Source organism: Lacerta agilis, chromosome 5, assembly GCF_009819535.1.
Source record: "Lacerta agilis isolate rLacAgi1 chromosome 5, rLacAgi1.pri, whole genome shotgun sequence".
In the NCBI taxonomy this organism is placed as follows: Eukaryota; Metazoa; Chordata; class Lepidosauria; order Squamata; family Lacertidae; genus Lacerta; species Lacerta agilis.
The window spans coordinates 39,951,423-39,973,352 of record NC_046316.1 but is presented as its reverse complement, the minus strand read 5'-3'; the positions used below and the strand labels follow the sequence as shown (position 1 = coordinate 39,973,352).

Below are 21,930 nucleotides of genomic sequence, written 5' to 3'. Positions count from 1 at the left end.
GACATTTAGCCAGAGTTGGTTCATGTGCACTCCAGCAAGGCCATCCTATCTCTTGACCTAGGCAACAGTTCCTCTCAATGAAGGACAGCTACAGTACTCTCTGCGTAAGGTCTACTGTTCTTATCTCCAGACACTTAGTAAGGCAAAGCTTGCCAGAGAGAAGTACAATGCAGATCAAAGTTCACAGCTTTACAGAGCAGTTTCATACAGAAAAGCTTAACAGGGGCACTTTTATACTTAATACATTCACTGGACTAACAATACATTCAGGTAAATATATAGGTTAGCTAATTAACCCCTTCCACCGTGACACTTGTGTTTTCTTCTTAAGTGTAACAATAGCATTTGTTTATACATGCAACTAAAAATTATATAACATGTACTGTTTCCTTTTTTCTTTTTAAAAGAATGTCATTTTTCCTGGTGCTGGAGATGAAGCCCTTTCAGAATATAAGTCTGTGATATATTACCAAGTAAAACAACCTCGCTGGTTTGAAACTGTAAAGGTATGTTCAATGTTAATATTCCTTTTAAAAGATGAGTAAGAGAGAATCCAGTTGATAGACTTGCTATATAGCTGTCTGACAAAATAAGTATCTATGCCGGAGAATGTTTAAAGGTTGCTAAGAAACAACATAGATGAAGACATTGACTGAATGTATTTATCTCCTGGTCTTCTGGTCAAGACAGCTTTGACAGAATTATTCCAACATCTGTCTTTTACCTCTTTTGAATTAGAAAACTGAACAGTAAAGCAAGTGATTGCAATGTAGGATTAAAATGTATTACTGTAAACTGCACAAAAGCACTGTGAAATTATTGGAATTTCTCATACATTGGTAATGAACCTAGAATTGCAGTAGCAGTTTACCAAAGCAAATGCTAATTATTGTAAAAGCAATGTATATTGATGGTACTATAAACCCGAAGGAGAATAGTTTCAAAATTCAGGCCCGGGATCGCATATTTCTCCTCCTCCTCCTCCAGCACAGCCTTAAGGAAACTTTTTCTTCAATTCTAGATTAATCACAGCTTGCGCTTGTCTTAGCTTCTGCCAACCTAACAGTTCAAAAGCACGCTAGTGCAAGTAGATAAATAGGTAATGCTGTGGCGGGAAGGTAAACACTGTTTCCGTGCGCTCTGGCTTTCGTCACGGTGTTCCGTTGCACCAGAAGCGGTTTAGTCATGCTGGCCACATGACCCAGAAAGCTGTCTGTGGACAAATGCCAGCTCCCTCGGCCTAAAGCAAAATGAGCGCCGCAACCCAGGGGGCGGCAACCTAAGGCCCATGGGACACAGGCAGCCCATGGGGGTCGTTTAACCAGCCCATGGACCCCTGCCTCCCGCTCGGTCGGCTCCTGTGCGTTGTGCTAAACTGGCGCGGAGCAGAGCAGGGACCACCTTCTGCGACACTGGCCAGCTTCCCATTGACTGCAGGAAGCTCCTGCAGCCAATAGGAAGCTGCACACACTTTTTCCACACTGGAAGGAGCACCGGAAATAGCGTGTGCGCGTGTGCGCACACTCCAGCCTACCACGGCGTCTGTGGGACTGTGAACCGGCCCAAGCCACAAAAACTTTGCCAACCCCTGGCCGCAACCCCACAGTCACCTTTGACTGGACTTACCCATCCTTTACCTTTACTATCTTTACTATGGATAGTAAAGTCAAACCACAGTTTATAAAGCTGGCTTATTTCAACTAATCAAAGATAAGATTAACCATTTTTAGGGTTCAAGTGCAATGTTCAAAAGCAGTTAATATGAATGAAAGTAGGAACTTTTGGTCTGCTTTTGTGCACGGTGGGAGGTGGAAACAATAGTCCAGAGCTCAGTTAGGCTTTTCTTGTAACACTAAACTATGGTTTAGCATCTTGTCTGAATGCAGCATGTGCATTTGATGAAGTTACAACCATAGGGCATTCTGTCAGATGGTTGTCGAGTTGGGAGAAATTTAGTATCTAGAGAACTATTTGATGGCTGGGGGGAAATGTGAGCAGAACACATAGATTCTGGATATAAAGAATTGAAAGGAGAATATTTGAATTCTATTAACAAAAGCAAGAGGTCCAGGGGCTTGACAGCAGTAGGTTTCTGTGGGAACCTTTTATGGCAGCAAGATTTGTGCTCAGTGCCGTGGAAGGAATGAAGGAAAAAGTAATCAAAATGGTGAAGCAGAGTTAGAATATAAGCAGCCAAGTTTTGGCATGAAAGTGAAGGAATGTATGTGTAGCACTAGAAAAGCAGAATGTAGGTAGTCAAGGCAACAGGCTTGTCATAGGAAACTGCCTTTTATCACGTCAGACAATTTGTTCATCTAACTCTGCATTATCTACCCTGACTGGGAGCAGATCTCCAGGATCATAGACAAAGAACCTTATGCATTCAAAGCATGTGCTCTGCCACTGCTGTGTGGCAGCTCTAAAGCTTTAGCTGTAGGTGTCAATCCCTATGGGGAGGTAGATGTGGCACATGATAGCGGTAAGATGTCCTTGATGGCATTGAAGAGGGACTGATACTAAATAATAGTGCAAATTAACCTTTGCCAATGCCCAGGAAGCCACTTGGGTGTTACACATGGCAGCTGCCTTAACTTCACTTCCTGCACAGTGTGTTCCCCTCCACCCACTTTCTCTGTATTTTAAAAGGAATATCTAACCTCTACAGATACTGCTTTTGAGGCAACACAGGCACAAACTAGGGGATTTAAGCCTCTTTCCCCATCTTGGAAGTACATCTGAAGTTGGATGATCTGATTTTTCTAGTGAATAAAATCTCAGGTGGCAAAAATCGTACATTAGAAAAAAAATTATAATATGAAAGAGTGAGGGTGATAACGTGTGCTAAACAAATGCTATCTTGTATGGAAACAAAGTCTGCATAGGGTTATTTATACTTATATGAAGTGTTCTGACATTTTGGCCGGGGAGAGTACATTATTATGAAATAGGGATGTGATAAATGAAGAGAAACAGGTGAATAGGAAGGGCAAATGTTGGTGAGACAAAAGTTAAATTGAATTGCCAGTTCTGATACATATGGACAGCAACAAAACTGAGCTGCTGGATCAAAGAGTGTGTAGATGGATTGATGGAACATGTGTGATGTAAATGTCAAGGTAGACAAGGTGAACATAGCTCCCAAAATTGAGGAGCATCAAAACACTAGAATCTGTCTGGCCTGCTGTAAAGTTCTGCAGCAAATGATAGCACTCATTCCTTATTGGTCTGTAGAGCTGAAAGCTGACAGTGTGAGGTATTATTTTATTTCCCCCTCTGGTATTATCAGGCTTTAAGGCATGGAAGGAAGGCCTGCTCCATATCCCTGAGTTATACTTCTGGGTACAGTATCAAAACAATATAGAATTACATCTCAGGCTGTGCCTTAAGCCACCCAGTGCTCTTATCTGGAGGAAAGGCAAGATGGAACGAAGTATATTTGTTTTGGTATTATAGCTCAAACAAGTGGTCTTAGTTTAATATATTTTTCAAGGTGGGCATTCAGAAATGATTTCACAGCTTGTTTTTTTTTTTTTAGCGCAGTTGTGCTTGAACCATGAGTATGCTGTTCTCAAGGGGGCTAACCTGCATCCAGACCTTTTAACTCATAGGTCGGCAACCTCCGGCCTGTGGGCCAGATGCAGTCCACAAAGGCAGTTTTACCGGCCCACAAGCCGCCCGCCAACCGAGGGGTCTGCTCGGCAAGCCCCCCACGTGCCATGCTAAACCAGCGCAGCGCGGCATGAGGACTTGCTGAGCAGCGCCAGAAATAGCATCTGTGCATGTCCGTGGCACTGGACATGCGCAGCGCGATGCCGGAAATCACATCTGCGCATGTCCAGACGCTGAAAACCGCGTCTGCATGTTCATATGCCGTAAATCGCATCTGCGCAGGTGTGATTTTCGGCATCTGGTCATGTGCAGACACAATTTCCGGTGTCACGGACATGCGCAGACACGATTTCTGGCATCACGCTGTGCATGTCCGGCCCACGGATGCTCTCCTTGGGCTTGATCCGGCCTATGGCCAATGCCTGTTTTAACTGATGTACCAGATTGAGTTAGGACATAGTTTAGCTGATTCATTTTAACTGACTTTTCCAGACTCTACATTGCATTGTGGAACAAAGTTATGTGTTTATTTTGTTAAATGAAAATTTCCACTCTATTTCCATTAAAAATAAAACATGCTCAAGGCAGCTTATAATGTGCATTTTAAACAACAACAACAACAACAACAACAAACAGAAGAATTAAAAACCAGCAACAGGAAACTTTAAAACAAGATCCAGTAAAAGCATTCAGAAAAATCAACTAAAGTGATTGAACCACTAAAATAGAAGCTGAAAGCCTGCAGGAGCAAACATGATTTTACCTTGTTGCCTATATGCTAAATGGGGAGATCACAAGTGGGCTGAGCCCAAAGTCAAAGCTATACCTCAGTAAAAAGTTAATACATGGTCTTGGTCAGTTTCCCCCTATATTCCATAAAAGTACTGGTGGTATACTGGGCAGGTTGCTTCTTTAAAGTTATGAAAAATCACATTTTTTGCTCTGTAAATAATAATGCATTGAATAAGACATGCTGTTTTTCTGTTTACAAATACAGCCTCTAAAACAGCAATAAGTATTTGAAATACATACTTGAAAAATTCTTTTGAAATAGTTGCATAGCTATTTACACGCCTTCTTTATTTATTGCATCAGATTTGTGGCAAGTGGAGAATGCCTGCAGGCAAGGATGCAGAAAAGTTTTTTTTTATAACTTAGAATTTGTCTCTTCCAAGTTATAAAAACTCTTCTGTCTTTTCAGCTGCAGGTTTCTTTCTTGATTAGGCAGGCACTTTAATTATCATCTTGTATTGTTTTTATAAGCTTTGTTGCCCACCACCTTGATATTTTATGAGAGTTGGTAGCGCATAAGTATTTTTACAAATAAATGGATGTGTAAATTTTCTTTTGTGAAGGTTGCAATTCCCATTGAAGATGTAAACCGCAGTCACTTAAGGTTTACCTTTCGGCACAGGTCATCACAGGACTGTGAGTACTTCTCCCCTGCTTATTTTACTTGTAGTGTCTGTGTTTACTTTAAGGAAGTCTCTGTTTAATTTTTATTAATGATTTGGAGTCCTTTTTCTTTCTGAATTTGGGCCCTTTCCCCCTGACCTCAATTTAGCTGACTTTTGCTATACTTTCCTTCTCTTTGCATTTCCACAAGTGAGTCAGTTGTCAACAGTGGGTGCAGGCAGGTAAGTAAGGATATTTTTATGGGGAAAATAAACTACCTTGCTTGCATTCGTGTGATCCTCATTGGTCATGAAGTTCAATTGTGAGGAATGCTTGCTAGTAACTTATTTGTTAGCCAAGTGCCGACTCCACCAGGCTTATGATAATGTTCTGATAAAAGTCTGACTGATATTTTTGACATTCCCTGTATCCGGCTTGTGTGGACTTTTAATTTCCCACAATTTATAAGTAAAAGAAAAGCATGGCTTGTGTGCTTGGGTTAGACTGGCTCTCTTAACTAATGTGCTTGTATTTTCTGAAGAGTTGCAGTTTGAATTTTCATTACGCCATCAGCATAAGAATCAAAGCTTTAATCGTGTAACCTTCGCTTGAATGTATTTAAGAACTTGTAATATTTGACACCTACTCCATAATGGATAATGCTTGTGTAATTAAAAGCTGCTATTTTGATATTAAAATTAGTCATAAGAATGAAAGTAGTACTTCCTTTAATAGAATATTTAACAGTTTCACTAATGAAAAACAATATGCAGCAAATTACTGTCATATTTATGAGACTGAACTACAAATTGATTCAGTAGGAAGCAGTCACATTATGTTGCAGCAGTTCATGGGTGGCCAGACCTATTGAGCTTTGGATTATTGCATTCATTATGGGTTAAGACTCAGAACTGCCACAGTGCTTTTTCATATATTTTTTGGATTGCCATAAGGTTGATGAGTGTTGCCCTTCTGTCTCTATTTCTCATCTGCTTGCCCTGTCACTTTGCTTCCTTGAACTCACACCAGCAGGTTCTTTTATTATTAATGAGAGAAAATGGAAGTAGCTGATTATAGGCTCATTGGGTTCAGCTGTTGACCCGAAAGGAAACATGAACTTTCTACTGCTGTGGAGATTATATTTTGGGCTTTCCTTACATTATTATAAAGAGAGAGTTTTTTGAGGGGTTGTGGAGAAAGGTCCTGAAATCACACCCAAGCCATTTCTATCTTAAGAAATTGAGGAAGATGGGCTTTAAGAACAGACATTATTATTATTTATTAAATTTGTATACCTCCCTTCATCTGAAGATCACAAGGTGGTCACAACATGAAAAAAATGAGAATGCAAAATACATAATAAACAAAAAATAGAAACAAACCAATAACCTCCCCTCTCAGAAACACATTTAAAAGGCCATAGAATATTAATCATCCTGAGGCCTGATTGAAGAGAAATCTTGCTTAAAGATATGCAATGAAGGCACCAGGCGAGCTTCCTCAGGAAAAGCATTCCACAAATGGGAAGCCGTCCTCAGGACCTCTTGTGGAGGAGGCACACAAAGAAGGGCCTCACATTATGATTGCAGGGTCCAGGTTGGTTAAATTGGGTGTAGCACTTGAATTTCATTCTGCATAAGAAGTTGAGATAGTCTGGAATAAATAATACTGTTTGCAGTTAGTTAAACACTATCACAGAAACTTCCTTCAGGAGTAAAGAACCAGTATCTTAGAAAGTATTTCTAACTTGGTTATTTTTCGCAGCTCTTTTTCTTCATGTGTACATTCTTGAATAATCTTTCTCATGAGCGTATGAAGCCTTCTGAAGATTAATAGCACACTGTAGCCCAAACTTCCTAAAGTGATGCTTTTCACATGTTTTGGATCACAATTCCCATCATTCCTGACTATTGGCTACATTGTCTGGAGTTGTAGTTCAAAAGAGCACCAAGTTTGGAAAGACTGCTCTAGCCCTTATGTCTTGTGCCAAGTAGTGCTAGTGTATGGGTACGGTAGCTAACATGGTGTCCTACAGAGGTTTAGGAGTACAACTTCCATTATCTCCAATCATTAGGCATGCTGATGGGATTTACAGATGACACGTGTTGGCTACTACTGTGCTGGTGTATAGTCTTTTGATGGACCCAGGGCCAGAATACCTCATAGCAAGAGAGCGCCAATTGATGGGTGTGTGAAGGGCCCAAGGCCCCTGCCTTTATTTTGGAATTTTGGAGATTGAGGAGGAGGCATAAAGGAGCATGAGCTCACTATTCTACCTGACTCCTTTTGTTCCATTAATCAGGGATTTGGTAAATAGCTTGTGTAGCTGGTCTTCTAGGCGCTTGAATCTGGATGCCTTGCTGGGAAATGTGAATAACTTCTCATGAGCTGCATCACAGCCTTATGTGGAGTGGCACATCTGAGTCACTGTTACATATACATCTTATTGCAATCTGGGGCATAGTGCTGGGGGTCGAGTTTAATCTTGGAGCCATTTTTAACAGAAGAAGACTTTTCTACATTGCATTCTGTGAGTGCAAACATGCAAGTAGATGTACCCTGTATTTCTAAATTTCCAGTTTATTCTGAACACAGACAGCCTTATTTAACATAAGGTTATTTACTAGACTTCATGTGTGGTATTAGAACAACCTGTGTCTGCATTCTTGAATGTCTTCATCTGTAGTCATTATCATTGATTTACAATATGTTTCTTTACTTAAACAGCCAAAGATAAATCTGAGAAAATATTTGCCCTGGCTTTTGTTAAATTGATGAGATACGATGGAACAACACTACGGGATGGAGAGCATGATCTTATAGTGTACAAGGTATTATTCTAACCATATGCTGCAGTACTTTGAGAATACAAATATTTAAGGAATAGTTATTTTGTACAGTGTGATGTAGAAGTATAGCTTATGCCTATATTCAGATGTCATTCCCTTAGTAATGGAAAAATAATGTAGGTTATCAGGAAGAATAGTGAAACTTCACTTTTGTACAGCTGCTTAAGAAAAAAATAAAACAAATTACTGAGCCCACTACACTTTCTTAGTTTAGCGCTTAGTTTGGAGCTTTTCTAATTGATAATGTGAAACATTTTCCTTTTTTGTTCATCCTTCCCTCTAGGTAGGTAACTTGGAATATTGGTGGGTTTGACAGGTGTCGAAAAACCATTAATTTTGCTGTGTGACATGTTTTTGATCTACTCTTTGAAAGCCTTGAGGGGGAGAGTGTCTTCAAGTTGTAGTCTCATTTAAAATGAAATAAGCTGTGATTAAATGCAGAATAAAAAAATGTTTTCAGCAGCTATACTTAATATTTGCATTTTATTTGGGAATAATGTTGCAGGCAGAAGCAAAGAAGCTAGAAGATTTTTCGACTTATTTAAGCTTGCCCTCTACTAAAATAGAATTGGAGGAAAAAGGTCACTCAACGGCTGGCAAGGGCATGCAAAATCTTGGAAGCTGCACCATCAGTAAAGATTCCTTTCAGATTTCTACTCTAGTTTGTTCAACAAAGCTAACCCAAAATGGTGAGGAAGATTATTACATCCTAGAATAAAAACAACCTTGCATTTGTAAAGAATAATAATATAGGCAGCTGTTTGTTCAAGTTGAGTCTCCCTTATGATACGCCTGGGTTGGGAAACATCTTTTGGTCATGGACCTTATATTTTAAAAATCTGGATTTCTTGCAAAAGTTGGGTGACTGACCTTCTGTAAAGTCTTATCAGTTGCATTGTATTTATCTAAATGATGTGCACACTCTTGGAAATAATAAATGAAAATGGCAGAAGAAAATACAATGTTTAGGAGATACTTGATTAATATTCAACTTTCCTAGATATATTTGAACTTCTGTTGGTAAGGGCCTATCTAAGACAGTATTATTATTATTAGACTTCTGATTTTGTTTTATCCAAGAAGAAGAATATAGAGGGGATCAGTGGCAATCCATTACTTCAAAATATTTCAAAATCTGTTGTATTTTAGGAGGGCATGCTTGTTATAAATTTATTTTATTCATAGCAATTAATCTTACTAACTTACTTTACCTTTAGACTGCCTTTCAGCCAGATGACAAAGAGTTAAACCAATATAAAAATAGATTTGAAAAAATTTGAAACACAGTTCAGCAGCAAGCATAAAAACATGCTTATGATCCTCCTCCAAATGTATGAAAAGATACACTGATATAAAAAAAGAAATATAAACACTGAGGGGAAATAGGTGAGAGGGAGTTCTACAAACAGAAAGCCACTACAGAGAAGTCCCTAATCTGAGTCACATTTACAGCAGGCCATGCTGGTTGACAGATCATAAGAGAAGCTGCCCCTGCAGATCACACTTTAAATTGGACACAGTAGCAAGTAGACACCCAGAACAGCTCCTGGGAAGTTGGTGTTCTATGACATTTTTTCACTGTGCTGTTCAGAACTCCTGTGGCAAGAAGAGCCCCATGTAGAACACATTATGGTACCCTAACCAGGGTATTGGCCACTGTGGTCAGGCTATGCCAGCCTAGGAAAGATCATAGTTGGTGAACCATGCATAGCTAAAAGTAGGTATTCCTAGCCTTGGAAGCTACTTGAGCCTTGAGTGACAAAGCTGAATTCAGGAGTAACTGGTCCTTCAGGGGGAATGCGAGACCCTACAGGTAGTTTTCTGAAATTCCCTGGCATGAGAACCACCCATCGACAATACATCTGCCTTGTTGGAATTCAACATGGATGTGTTATTTAAGCATGCTTTTTATCCATGCATTCCCACAACTTGGTTCACAAAATGCAAATTGAAATCACACAAACACCAAAGATAAAGTGGTACTCTATTTAATCTGTTTATTCTTTGTACTATTTCACCTGGATCCTCAAGGAGAGGACTTGGTTTAGTGGCGTTTAATAGATACCCCTCTTTCCCAACCCCACTTTGCACAAACACCCTGTGGTTATAATAGGTACCCAGACAAGGAGAACTGAATGAGGATTGTATGGGGGTATGTTGATGGGCCCATCATTCTGCAGTCCTCTTAAGAAGCAGCTTTGCTGAGTCCCATGTTAATTGCTCTGCATGAGCCTGTTCTAGAACAGTTATTCCCATAAAAGTTTTTTAAATCACATTTATTATTTTGTTATCCCCTTCCCCCCTTTTTTTCCTTTTAGATGTTCACTGGGACCTTTGTTAGAAGCAATACTCTTGCTTCAGGATATGATTATGAATTTAGGAAAAGGAATAAAGAAGTGCTCCCATCGGCTTGTAATGCAAGGGTTGGAGTAGATAGGGAACTGCTGTTCAGGAAAGCAAATAAAAACCTTTGATGAGCAGCTTCTAGATAAACAATTATAATAAATATTGTATTAGAAAATTAAGGAATGAATATAGGTGGTGTTACTGTTGAGCTGGGTTGAAGAAATGCACAGGTAATGATATCTGGGCACTGGATAAATTGTTATTCTTGGTGAGATGGAAATCTGACATCTGACTGCCATTTTTGGCAACTGCCTCATGTTTTTTGGATCTGATTGACATATGTGACATTTAAGGAAAAGATTTTGTTATTTTGCAGTGTTTAGCTCCACAATGGTTTTCATGCATTGTTGAAGCAATAGTAATTCTTAAAGCATTTTCAATATTTAAACAAATGCTTACATTTGTAATTCATGTGTTAAAGCTGACAATAAGTCTGTGTTGATGCTGCCTTTATGGGTAGACAAAACCATAATTGACTTTAGAGAGTAATTTCCTCATTTTTGAAGTTCTCCTGTACTCTTTCTGTCAAGTTTTACTCAGTATGTTAAATAAGGTTTTATGGTTACTTTTAGCATCTTTGAAATTGAGCTGTTATGCATTGCATATGTCAGTTGATCTGGATGTATGTTTGCACTGGATTGGATACTGCATAATATGTGCTGAGTCCTAAGCACATTTTTGCAGACACATTTTTCTATATATTCAGCTAATTGTGGTAGGATCTTGGGAAGCTCAAAATATTGAATTTGTTTTTATATGGCAATGGTCTAAAAAGTTTCTTTATCAACCTAATGTTTCTCTTCCTAATTAATTTTAAAAGCCAAAAGTTTCAGGGCATCACATGCTGATTAGTAGAAAGCCTCCCTAATATTTCATTTCTGGCCCCTTGCTTTCTTCATCCTGGCAGAACAACAAAAATCAAAGACTAATTCTATCTTTACATGCCATAAAGGAGTGTACTAACTTTTGAATAGAGGTTCGTGGGGCAGCATTATATTTCAAATGTGGATCGTAATCCATTGTTCTACCAGTTGACCTGCAATCCTTGCAAATATTACCGGTATGTTTAGAACTGTGTAGCTGGATTCATAACATTGCATACACTGCCCTTCCCTGACATAATCCTAATCCTGCATCAGTGATGTTTGAGTGACAGGATCATGTTTGTTGGGTAAATCATGGTAAAAGTCCATATGCTTACCACCATCTCTTGAGGTGCCTATTTTGGGGACTAGAAACCTATAGCCCTCCAGAAGTTGGCTGAAATTCCTATAATCCCTCACCTGGGAGCTGTTCAACATCTGGAAGGCCAAAGGCATCCCATTGCTGATTTATAAGGAAATTTCTCACACTGTCTACTTATTTGCCCTTCAGATTTTACCAGTGTGTTGTTGCACTATATTCCATTTTGGAAAATATGAAGGAAATAACAAGATTTAATGCTCCCTTCTACTTTGGAAGAGACAGAATGGCATGCTATATTCTGCCCATGTAGTTAGCTTTCTTATTTATCACATAATTTTTATCTTTATGTCTGTCCAGATTACGCTGTTCAAATTTGCTGATTTTAAAAAGATTAGCAGTGTTAACTTAGAAGTCCTTTTGTGTTCAGTAATATTTACTCCCAGATAAAAAAATGTATAGGATTGCAGCCTGAGTTGTTTATTTATTTAACTGAATTTATATACCACTTGGTTGTAAACACAACAAGAACAACAACACCGAAGTGGTTTACAATATAGAATAAAACATTAAAATTATTTATAAAACTGGTATTAAGAATAAAAAAGATTAAGAACTACACTAGCAAACTACAAAATGCTTTTTACTTTTGTGTGTCTGGTTAGGCTTGCTGAAACAAATATGTTTTAAGCGGATGCTGAAAAGAATACAGTAAGGGCGCCTGCCTGGTGTCAAGAGGCAGGGAGTTCCAAAGTCTATGTGCTGCCACACTAAAATCCTGTTTTCTTGCAGTTGTTTCCATCTCCACTCTGCATTATATTCTGTTGGGATTAGAGCTAACAGATTTGCCTTTTAATGGTTGTTTCTATGTTGTTTACTCTTAGTGGACCTGCTGGGTCTGCTGAAGTGGCGATCAAACACAAACCTACTGCAACAGAATCTGAGACAACTGATGAAGGTTGATGGAGGTGAAGTGGTTAAGGTAACAAATCCATTTTCCAGCAGCTGTTGGGCTGATATATGGACCTGAAAGCATATTTAACTCTTGTTTCTATATCTAATATAGCTAACGTCGTGCAGTATTACTTTAAAATGTATATAGGTTTTTTTTTACATGTATTATAAAAGGATGATTCTGTAAAATTGCTTTATGGTTTTTACTAAGTGAAACAACCGGCTCATTATTTGTTGATAAAAATTGATTATTTACCTCCACTTGATATTGAAGAGGAAAAATGCATTTCAGAGAATGTTCTTGGATGTTTTAAGTCTGGCTAATGCTGATAGGTGACAGAAATTGTGCATTGATTTATGCACACACCGACTCAGATAAAACTTAATTGCATGCAGTGGAGCATAGGGTTTTTGCCAAGGTTTGGTCAAGCTGTTGATAACTTACCATTGTAAAATAGCACGAGAGAGCAGTGTTTGGGCAGATTAGATAGACATGTATGCATATGCATATGTACAGTATCTTCTATACTGGCAAAGCACACACAAGAAATTAATATCAATAACAGCTACAAACATCCCCCAACAAGCCCCTGTAAACAATACCCAAGCCCCACTTAGCATGGTCAGGGATGTCAGATGTGTAATCTCACTACTTCTGGAGGGCACCAGGTTGGTTACCCCTGTTTTATACTATTATATAGTATATATACTATTATATAGTATTTTGTATACCTGTATTTTGTTAAAATAGCAATTTTAATATTTCTTTGCAGTTTCTCCAAGACACACTAGATGCGCTCTTCAACATAATGATGGAGAATTCTGAGAGTGAAACATTTGACACTCTGGTGTTCGATGCTTTGGTAATTTATAGATTTTCATTTAATTTATTCATGTTATTATCCCCTGGAAATAGCAGAGCAGCCAATATAGAGCTTCACATGGTTTCCATGTAGGGCCTCTTCATTTTTGCAGCTCCTTAGCCTTTGGGTGACCAATGATGTTTTTGGATGGTAAAAATAATGTCTTTGGGTATTTATACTGCTATTTCCCCAAAGTGATTGGAAATCTATGTTTAAATGACTTTTGATGGACTAATTATATAATTGTAATTTCATATCTAGAACTGGAAGAGATATCTGTTTGGATGGCTGAGTAAAATATATACCTTAAAAGAGCACAATTTTTGTTTCAATGCAGCTGTGTATTGTGTTTTTCCCATTTTTGTGAAACAAAAATGACCATTTCAGTCTATGAAGCCCCATGTACTTCCCATGGACCAACTTGTTTCTCTTCCCATTTGTTTTCTGACATTTGTTGTTGTTCAGTCGTTCAGTCGTGTCCGACTCTTCGTGACTCCATGGACCAGAGCACGCCAGGCACGCCTATCCTTCACTGCCTCTCGCAGTTTGGCCAAACTCATGTTTTCTGACATACCATATTGCAAAAACAGCATTTTAGCTTAAATACAAAAATAAGTTCCTCTTAAAAGGGCAAAATATCAATTCCTGTTGGATGGGGTTCATCAGTGCTGTGGTGCTGGGATAAATAAGGAGTTTAACCTTATCTAACATTTCACACATCATTTGGCAGTGGGTCTTCATAATCTTGGCTATTTTGGCCCTCAGTTTTTACCTCTTGTTTTGAGAACCACTATGATACATTCGGATGTTGCATAAGAGGCACACTGATATCTTCTGCTAGTATAGCTGTTAAATCTGAAGGTGTTGTAGGATTCTGTGATAGTATGGAGCAGAAGGTGATACAAGGGAATGAATTTTGAGGATGTATGATCCAACATGATGACAGATAAATTGGCCATGTACAGAATGGCCCGTGTGTGAGCAGCCCCTCAATCTAGAGGTGAAATCAAAGCAGGAACATTGTAGATAGAGGTAGCTGATTTTTTTCTCCGATAAAGGAATCTTGAAAGTAGAAGGGGGGGGGGAGGTGATCATTCCAGATTTCACTTCAGAGCAGGAGTGCAAGATTAGCAAAGGTTCAAAAGATAGCTCTTGGATACATTAAGGTTATATTGCAAAAACAACAACCCAAGAGCAACAAAAGGACAGTAAGAATATTTGTCGTCATTATTATCCTTTTTATATGTCAGAATTCTCACTGTTATCAACACAGGAAAGTCACACCCTTTGGCATGCACACCAAATTAAATAATTTCATTTAATTATTAATAACAGGCAGTGGTGTGTCACGTTAGTGACCTGGCAGGGAATGTTACATGCTCCTAAAGCATATTTCTATGTGAACTGGAGTACAGGAAGTCGGTCTCCTGAAATACCACCCCTGACAAGAAAACATTTCCCCATTTTGTTCGTAACAAAAGTATATATCCATTAATTGTAAGAAGCTGTGGTTGGTTCTGGAAGTCTTTCATCCTGACAGAAATCCCTGCAACCTCAGCCTCACTTGCCACCACCACAAGTACCTGTGTCTTAAACTAGTTTTTTTTAGGTGGATTTTATATGCATATGGGGAAATGGATACAGATATAGAGGATTCAAAGATGATTGTTGGCAGTTTCTATGGCTTTTCCCCCAAGGCAATTTCCCCTCAAGCCACTTTACTTCCACACCTGAACCCTCTCCAACTGAGTCCTGCTTTCCCTGACTCTTGACCCCCAACAGAACAATAACCATCCAAGTGACTCAAACCTCCAGGAAGTGAGACTGAAATTTGCCTCTCTCCCTTCCGTGAGAACTCGTCACCCAGCAACCTCTGCTAAACAGGCTTTCATGATACAAGGCCTCCTCGCAGTCAGAGGGGTCCCAGAATATATATTTTTATTAAACACAGCCATAACCACACACACGTGCAGTACTTCTCCACACAGAAAAATGGTTTTGGTTTTCATACAAGAGAGATCTATTTGAATATCTCATGGAAAATGTTCTTTTAAAAAGGCATTTCTGTTATTTTCTTTTATTCCCCAGGTGATATTGGGTGCCACATTCTAGTGTGTCACGCCAATATAGGGAACTTAAATCACCTTTGTATAGTATTCTGAATATAAAAAACTGCCCGCTGGGCACCTGGGAAATAATCTGTACAATTTCCAGATCGATGATTATGGAAGAGTTTATGTCACTGTGCCCAAAGTGGGTTTAGACTTTCTGAGCTAGAATGCCTTCATTTAAAGAGGCAAGGAATTAAAAGTGAATAACTAATGATGATAAAGCAAGCAAACCTAAACAATGTGTTTTAAATTCCATAGAAAATTCAAAATATCCAATTTCGGTTCATCAGCGGTGAAGAGGTCGAGGCCTCTTTTTAAAGCTACCTCTTCAGCATCTGAGTTCACCTTCTGAAGCCCTCTGTTTGGCTCAAGTGACAGTTTTAAGTGCCTGTTCAAAATTGCACTCTGCCCTCCTTCTCCGAAATTGAATGTATGAAGATTAAATCCTCCTCACAAGTATACCTGGCACTTTGGAGGTTCCTTCTAACTATCTGTTTCCATTAAAAATGTAAACACTCAGAATACTATATTTTCATGATAATAGAGTGTCTTTTCAATCTGAACAGGTATTTATCATTGGACTAATTGCTGACCGGAAGTTCCAGCATTTTAATCCTGTTTTAGAAACCTACATTAAGAAACATTTCAGCGCTACTTTGGCCTACACGTAAGCTTTTAATTCTTCTTATTTTTTGACCAAGTAATATGCGTTGTAAGCTTAAGAATGTTTATAAGCTACAATTGTGATGTCTGGTTATGTTAGCTTGGTGGAGTGTTTAGGCTTATCAACTCTTGAAGTTCAAGGCTGGGTGCTTGCCATACATTTAAAGCATGTTACCCGCCCTTCTAAAGAATCATTGGACCAGTAGTTTGTTAAGGGTGCTAGGAATTATAGCTCTGTGGTGGTAAACTACAGTCTCCAGGATTTGTTTTTTGGGATGGGCTTAAAATGTATGGTGTATCCCAGCCCAAGTGGCATCCCAGGGCTATTGGAGGGGATGTGCCAACTTACTCCAATGGTTACTTTCTGAGTATAAAGATTGAGTCTTTGAAAGGGAAGCGGGGAACAGTGAGAGGCCTGACAAAGTGAGAAGAAGAAAATGGAGAAACCAGGAGTAGACAGGAGGGGAGAAAGTTGGGTGCCTCAGGAGTGCGAGAGATCCTTCTGAAATTGTATAATTTTTTCATGGGTCCCCCAGCCACCATAAGATCACATTTTTCTCTGGGGACTGAGCCATACAAATTATGCATCCAGTGCGCTCTGTGCTGTCATGGTGCAGAAATGTTCTTTGAACCCCTGCCGTGGTATACTTGATTGTGACTGTGGCATGCCAGTAAATAATTTTCATTTTTCAGAACCTACTTCTTTTTATCTTCTCATATAGAAAACTGACAAAAGTTTTAAGAACCTATGTGGATAATGCTGCTGTCACTGATCAGCTATTCAAAGCTATGAAATCTTTGGAATACATCTTCAAATTTATTGTACGGTCAAGAATTTTGTTCAATCAGTACGTATAGTAGCTTTTCTTATTATTATAGCTTTCAAATTATTTAATTCTTCTCTTAACAACTTATTAATTTTATATGATAAGGTGAGGCATATTATTATTTTGGGTATACTGAAAATATTGCCATGTTTCTGATTAAATGAATGTTGACTATTATTACGCAGTGTTCAGATTTTCTCTCTCCTGCTGACTGATAATTAATTCATTTAATGGTTCTGGTTCTGGTAAGATAATAATGCAGTTTGTCTGAATAAGTAGGCAAAGTCTCCAAATTTTAATGATGCAGTAACAGATCATTCTACAACTCTCTATCCTATTTGATCATATTGATGCTTATGTAAAATTGATTCTGACATAGAGTTAAGATTATCTCTTAGCTATAAGGAAAATGCTTAGTCAGTGTTATTTTAGGATAAGGTAATGTGGTGCCCTCCAGTTGCTATTGGACTGCAACTTCCATTAAAGTTGTACTCCAACAACATTTGGAGGCACCATGTTGGCCTTTTAAATAACAACAACAACAACAACAACAACAACAACAACAACAACAACAACAACAATAATATTGTTTTTCAGACTTTATGAAAACAAAGGCGAAGCTGATTTTAGGGAATCTTTACTTCAGCTGTTCAAGTCTATCAATGAAATGATGAGCAGTGCCTCTGAGCAGACTGTTATAGTAAAGGTATGATTTGGAATCGAAGAATAACAAGGTTTTTAATATTGTGTACTAAGTGTGTTTGAGATTCAATATTTTGATTTTAATATACAAATAATAATTAGCATTAAGATCTTTTTCAGAGGCTTAAGGTATTGAATGTATTTTCATGTCATGTCAGTGGGACATCATCATCCCTCAAGCCTCACAGCCATGTAAGTGTTAATAAAAGAAAAAAATCATACTAAAGATTTAGCATAATGTATAGTTTAGGCAGCTGATTTCAGGAGGGTGTCGCTGGGCTATTGGGTTAGGCTTAGGCTTCATCCTGATGATGAGACAGGAGGAAAACTTCAGGAACGTAATTGGCTTCCAATCAGTTTCTTGTTCCTGCCTAGGTTTATTCTAGTTCATGCATACTGTGCTCAACTGTGTTTTAGTAATGTGTAAACGCAGCCACTGTGTCTTTACCCAAGCCATAGAAAAATCACATGCATAGCTTTAGAAGCATGCATGTTACGAGAGGTTTCAGTTCCTTTTTCTGCAAAATTATGTTAAGAATCTGTGTGCTAAAGTAGAATTTTGTATTGTGGGGTGTCCTTTTGAAGCCTTGTTTAAGTTTCTTTCTTGAAGCTAGAATTAGATACATCAATAGAACATTAATAGTGGAATATGGAGTACAGCAATAGACCATGGATGCTACTGATGCTACTTACTGATATTGCAGTGGTACAGGTTTGGTTTTGCTGTGCAGTGTGTTTTGCACAGAGGTAGATGCATCAGTTGTGGCCACACACCCCCAATCCCTTTTAACACCTTAGCAAAAAAATCCCAACACCAACTCTTATTCACATTTGCTTATTATAGTTCCTAATTTCATTGTATTTTTTTTTTTACAAAATTCATACCCTACTCCTTAGCCACAAAAGACGTTCTAAACAAGTTGCACAAATAATTAAATCTTTCCACAATAAAAAATAACCATCTCTCTCTCACACACACAAACCCCTTCTTCTATGTTGCAGTCTCTCCTCACTTATCTAGGTCCCCACACTGTGGTGATCTTTGAGCAATTGGCGATTTGTGAAATTATAGTTCTATTAATTTAGATCAGCCTAGAAAATACCTTTCCATATTTTGTTACAGAGTAGTTAGTCATTTAAACAAATGAGAAATTTGTTTCCTATAATAACTCTGCTTCTGAACTGTGTCATTTTCATTAAAGAATAATTAACTTTACGGTGGTTGAGCTTCTGCCACAATATATAGGATGCCTTGAAAGATACAGAAAATGTTCCATGGTGAGCATGTTGTCTTCACTTAACAGAAGGAAAAATTGGATTCGAGAACTATTTAAATGACTAGATAGCCTCTCACAATTTCATTCTTTTTTTTTAACACTGGTTTTCTTTATTTTCATGGTACAGAAAATAATTTGTGAGAAAACAATTGTTACAACAGTAAACAACAAATAACTTGTCCTAATAAAATTGCAGACTTTTATTATGCCATATGTTAAAGTTTCATTTGATTACTCTAAGAGATCATGCCACATTTTCCCATAAGTGCTGGGTGGATTTCGGCCACAGTCTTAACTATTTATGTATTCAATAAACATTTGCCATATGTTATAAAAGGAATATGGATTGTGTTTGCCCTTTGCTGCTCTCACCTGGCATGTTAGTTTCTCAGCCAATGCTATTGACCATACTCTGTTATAATCATGAGCAGACGGGAACAGTCTGTTGCCTGTGAGAGGCTGCCTTATCTGGTATTCAGAGAGGTGCCACTCTTAACATCGGACAGCTGAGTACTGGAGACCCTCAGGGATGGTTTACATCTAGTGTTAGCTTCCCTGCCCAATCATCCTTCCCTCTATGGTCTTGGTAGATTACCCCCCCCCCCAAAACACACACACACACACACACCAGCTAAAACATGACATTGGTGTGATTTCACCAGACTTTTGGCGTGAGAGGTCCAAGCTCACAAATTCCACAATCCATTTTTAAAAATCATGATATTTTTTGGATTCTAAAAATTTCCAGGCAGTGGCAGACCCTCCCTGTTAGTTTCCTATAAAGCAGAAAAGGAATTTCATAGGGTCTAAGCATGGCTCCCTCGGCCATTAACACGAGATGAGCGCCGCTACCCCAGAGTCGGACACGACTGGACCTAATGGTCAGGGGTCCCTTTACCTTTACTAAGCATGATACCTAGGAATGATGGAGGGCCAGACTTTCATTTATTTTCCTGGTGATAATGGCAATACATGCCATCCTTAGGTTGATTAAACTCTGCCATTTTTGTTATCATGGGAACAGGGACACAAACTTTGGCTCTGTGCTGTGCAAATACTTTATGTTAGTAATTCTAATTAAAAACGTTAATTTAAGAAGTTAACAAACTGCTTAATTGTCGGTAATTGTTCCTGATGTTGCATTGGTATCTGATGATTGTCATCTGAAATTAATATCCCTGTGCTCATGTATATCAGCATCTGGGAATAGCCAAGATAGTAATGATGCCACTAATCACGCGGGGTTTCATTTCAGCTACAGCGTGTTGCATTTTCTGCTTAGCTTTCATAAGAATTAGTATTGACCTTTCATAATATTAGCTGGCTTTCGGATTAAACCTGTTTAGAGTCACTCTCTTTCCTTTTCCTTTTCTAACTATATTACAATTTTAACAAGATGAGAAATATTTACTGTAGGGCTGTCTGTACTCTGGCCATAGCTTATTTTGCCAGTTTTCCCTTCATTTCAGATGCACTGAAACAATGATTAAATAGGAAACTACAACACAAACCAGCAGTACTATTCTTTTGTTTTAATGACCAGATATATCTAAAGAAATAGGTTATATATATTATATAAAAAATAAAAGACTTAAACCTAGGCCATCAGTTAAACTGAAATCCATATCAGTTTGTTTTATATTGTACCTTTCCATGCAGAATTCCGTGGCTGTAACCCAAATACCTACTTTAAATATGCCCAAAGGCTTGTGGAATGTACAGTGGTTCCCCCCCTTTTCCTCTGAACCATGACACCCCCCCCCCCAATACAATATTGGAAATTTTTCTGATTTAAAAATTGTTTACTGAGGAGTCAGATAATGTTTTGCTGATGTTTTACCCCCTGATGCTAAAGCACAGATTTTCAAGGTCTGAATACCCTCTTGGGAAATTGCTGTTGTCTTGGAACCTATTCCATTCCTTAATTGAAAATGTTTGCTTCTAATGCCTTTTTATAATTCCTTGATATAGTGTAGCCCCCACTCCCCCCCCAAATGATCTATTGTAGAGCCTAATAATACCCAATATACGCAAGTAAAGTGCATATATAAATAAGGAAATATGTGGGATGTTCTCTAAGCAGCTAGTATAGCTTTGACATGGTAATTTGTATCCATTTAAAAAGCCTTACTTTCATACCACTAATGGAGCCAGTCTAACCTGGAAACAACCACAGTTTGATGTGAAACTCTCACCTGGTGTTACTTACGCCAAAAACGAAACCTATTTGCATTATGAGGTAGCATTAGAGTTGAACTCCCCTTGGCCTGGTCAGTCATCAGGACTGAATATATTGGTGAAAATATTGACAGGCAAGCCACCCTGAATGAATGCATATACCTCATCCAGATGTAATTATAAGCTGTGGGTTTTCACTACAGAAATAAGCTTAAATGAGCTTTGTGCTCCTCCCTCCTCTGGTTCAATCACAAGGAGGCTGGAAGCTTTCACTTCGGTTTTTTACTAACTGCAGCTTGCCATTTTGCTGACTGTGCCTGATGGGACTTGAAGTCCAATAACACATGGAGGGCCAAAGGTTCCCCATCCCTGTTGTAATGATAAATTGCTTTATTATTCATCCAAATGCAGCCATAGCCTCTTAAGCATCTTTTATCATTTATAGTAAAAAAAAAAAGCTATACTTGCATTTAGATCACTTTCAGATGTTCTTAAATGCTTAAACTCCATAAATTTAGTGACTTAAATGTCATGTTGTTATAGCATTGAGCTTGTGCTGGATGCCTTCTGGGATTAACTTCCAGCCGTTTGATTTAATAGTTGTAATTCTTGAATCTGCAGAAGAGGAGAGTCTATCTGTCATCTATCTATCTTCATTTGCTTTTGTTAAGTAGATAGCATGGGCTTTCAGTGATGCAAAGTGTTGGCATAGACACCAGACAGTTGAATATGGTGGCAGGGCTGGGGCATGTCTTCCTTTCCCTTGCCCTGGTTGGAGGTGGCATCATCTAGAGCAGGGGTCAGCAAACCTTTTTCAGCAGGGGGCCAGTCCACTGTCCCTCAGACCTTGTGGGGGGCCGGACTATAATTTGAAAAATGAAATTAGTGAATTGCTATGCTTCACAAATAACCCA

The 21,930-nt window shown here is 38.5% G+C and overlaps 1 protein-coding gene across 2 annotated transcripts in view; it reads left to right on the top strand.

Moving 5' to 3' along the window:
• DOCK1 (dedicator of cytokinesis 1) overlaps nucleotides 1-21,930 on the top strand; it is a 355,108-nt gene that overhangs the window by 75,603 nt on the left and 257,575 nt on the right. For both annotated transcript variants that reach the window (XM_033149416.1, XM_033149417.1), the window contains exons 15-23: nucleotides 408-506; nucleotides 4,965-5,037; nucleotides 7,732-7,835; nucleotides 8,359-8,542; nucleotides 12,326-12,423; nucleotides 13,169-13,258; nucleotides 15,936-16,036; nucleotides 16,755-16,880; nucleotides 17,457-17,565. In XM_033149416.1, the coding sequence (XP_033005307.1) occupies nucleotides 408-506; nucleotides 4,965-5,037; nucleotides 7,732-7,835; nucleotides 8,359-8,542; nucleotides 12,326-12,423; nucleotides 13,169-13,258; nucleotides 15,936-16,036; nucleotides 16,755-16,880; nucleotides 17,457-17,565 (984 nt within the window). The remainder of the gene's footprint in view (nucleotides 1-407; nucleotides 507-4,964; nucleotides 5,038-7,731; nucleotides 7,836-8,358; nucleotides 8,543-12,325; nucleotides 12,424-13,168; nucleotides 13,259-15,935; nucleotides 16,037-16,754; nucleotides 16,881-17,456; nucleotides 17,566-21,930) is intronic.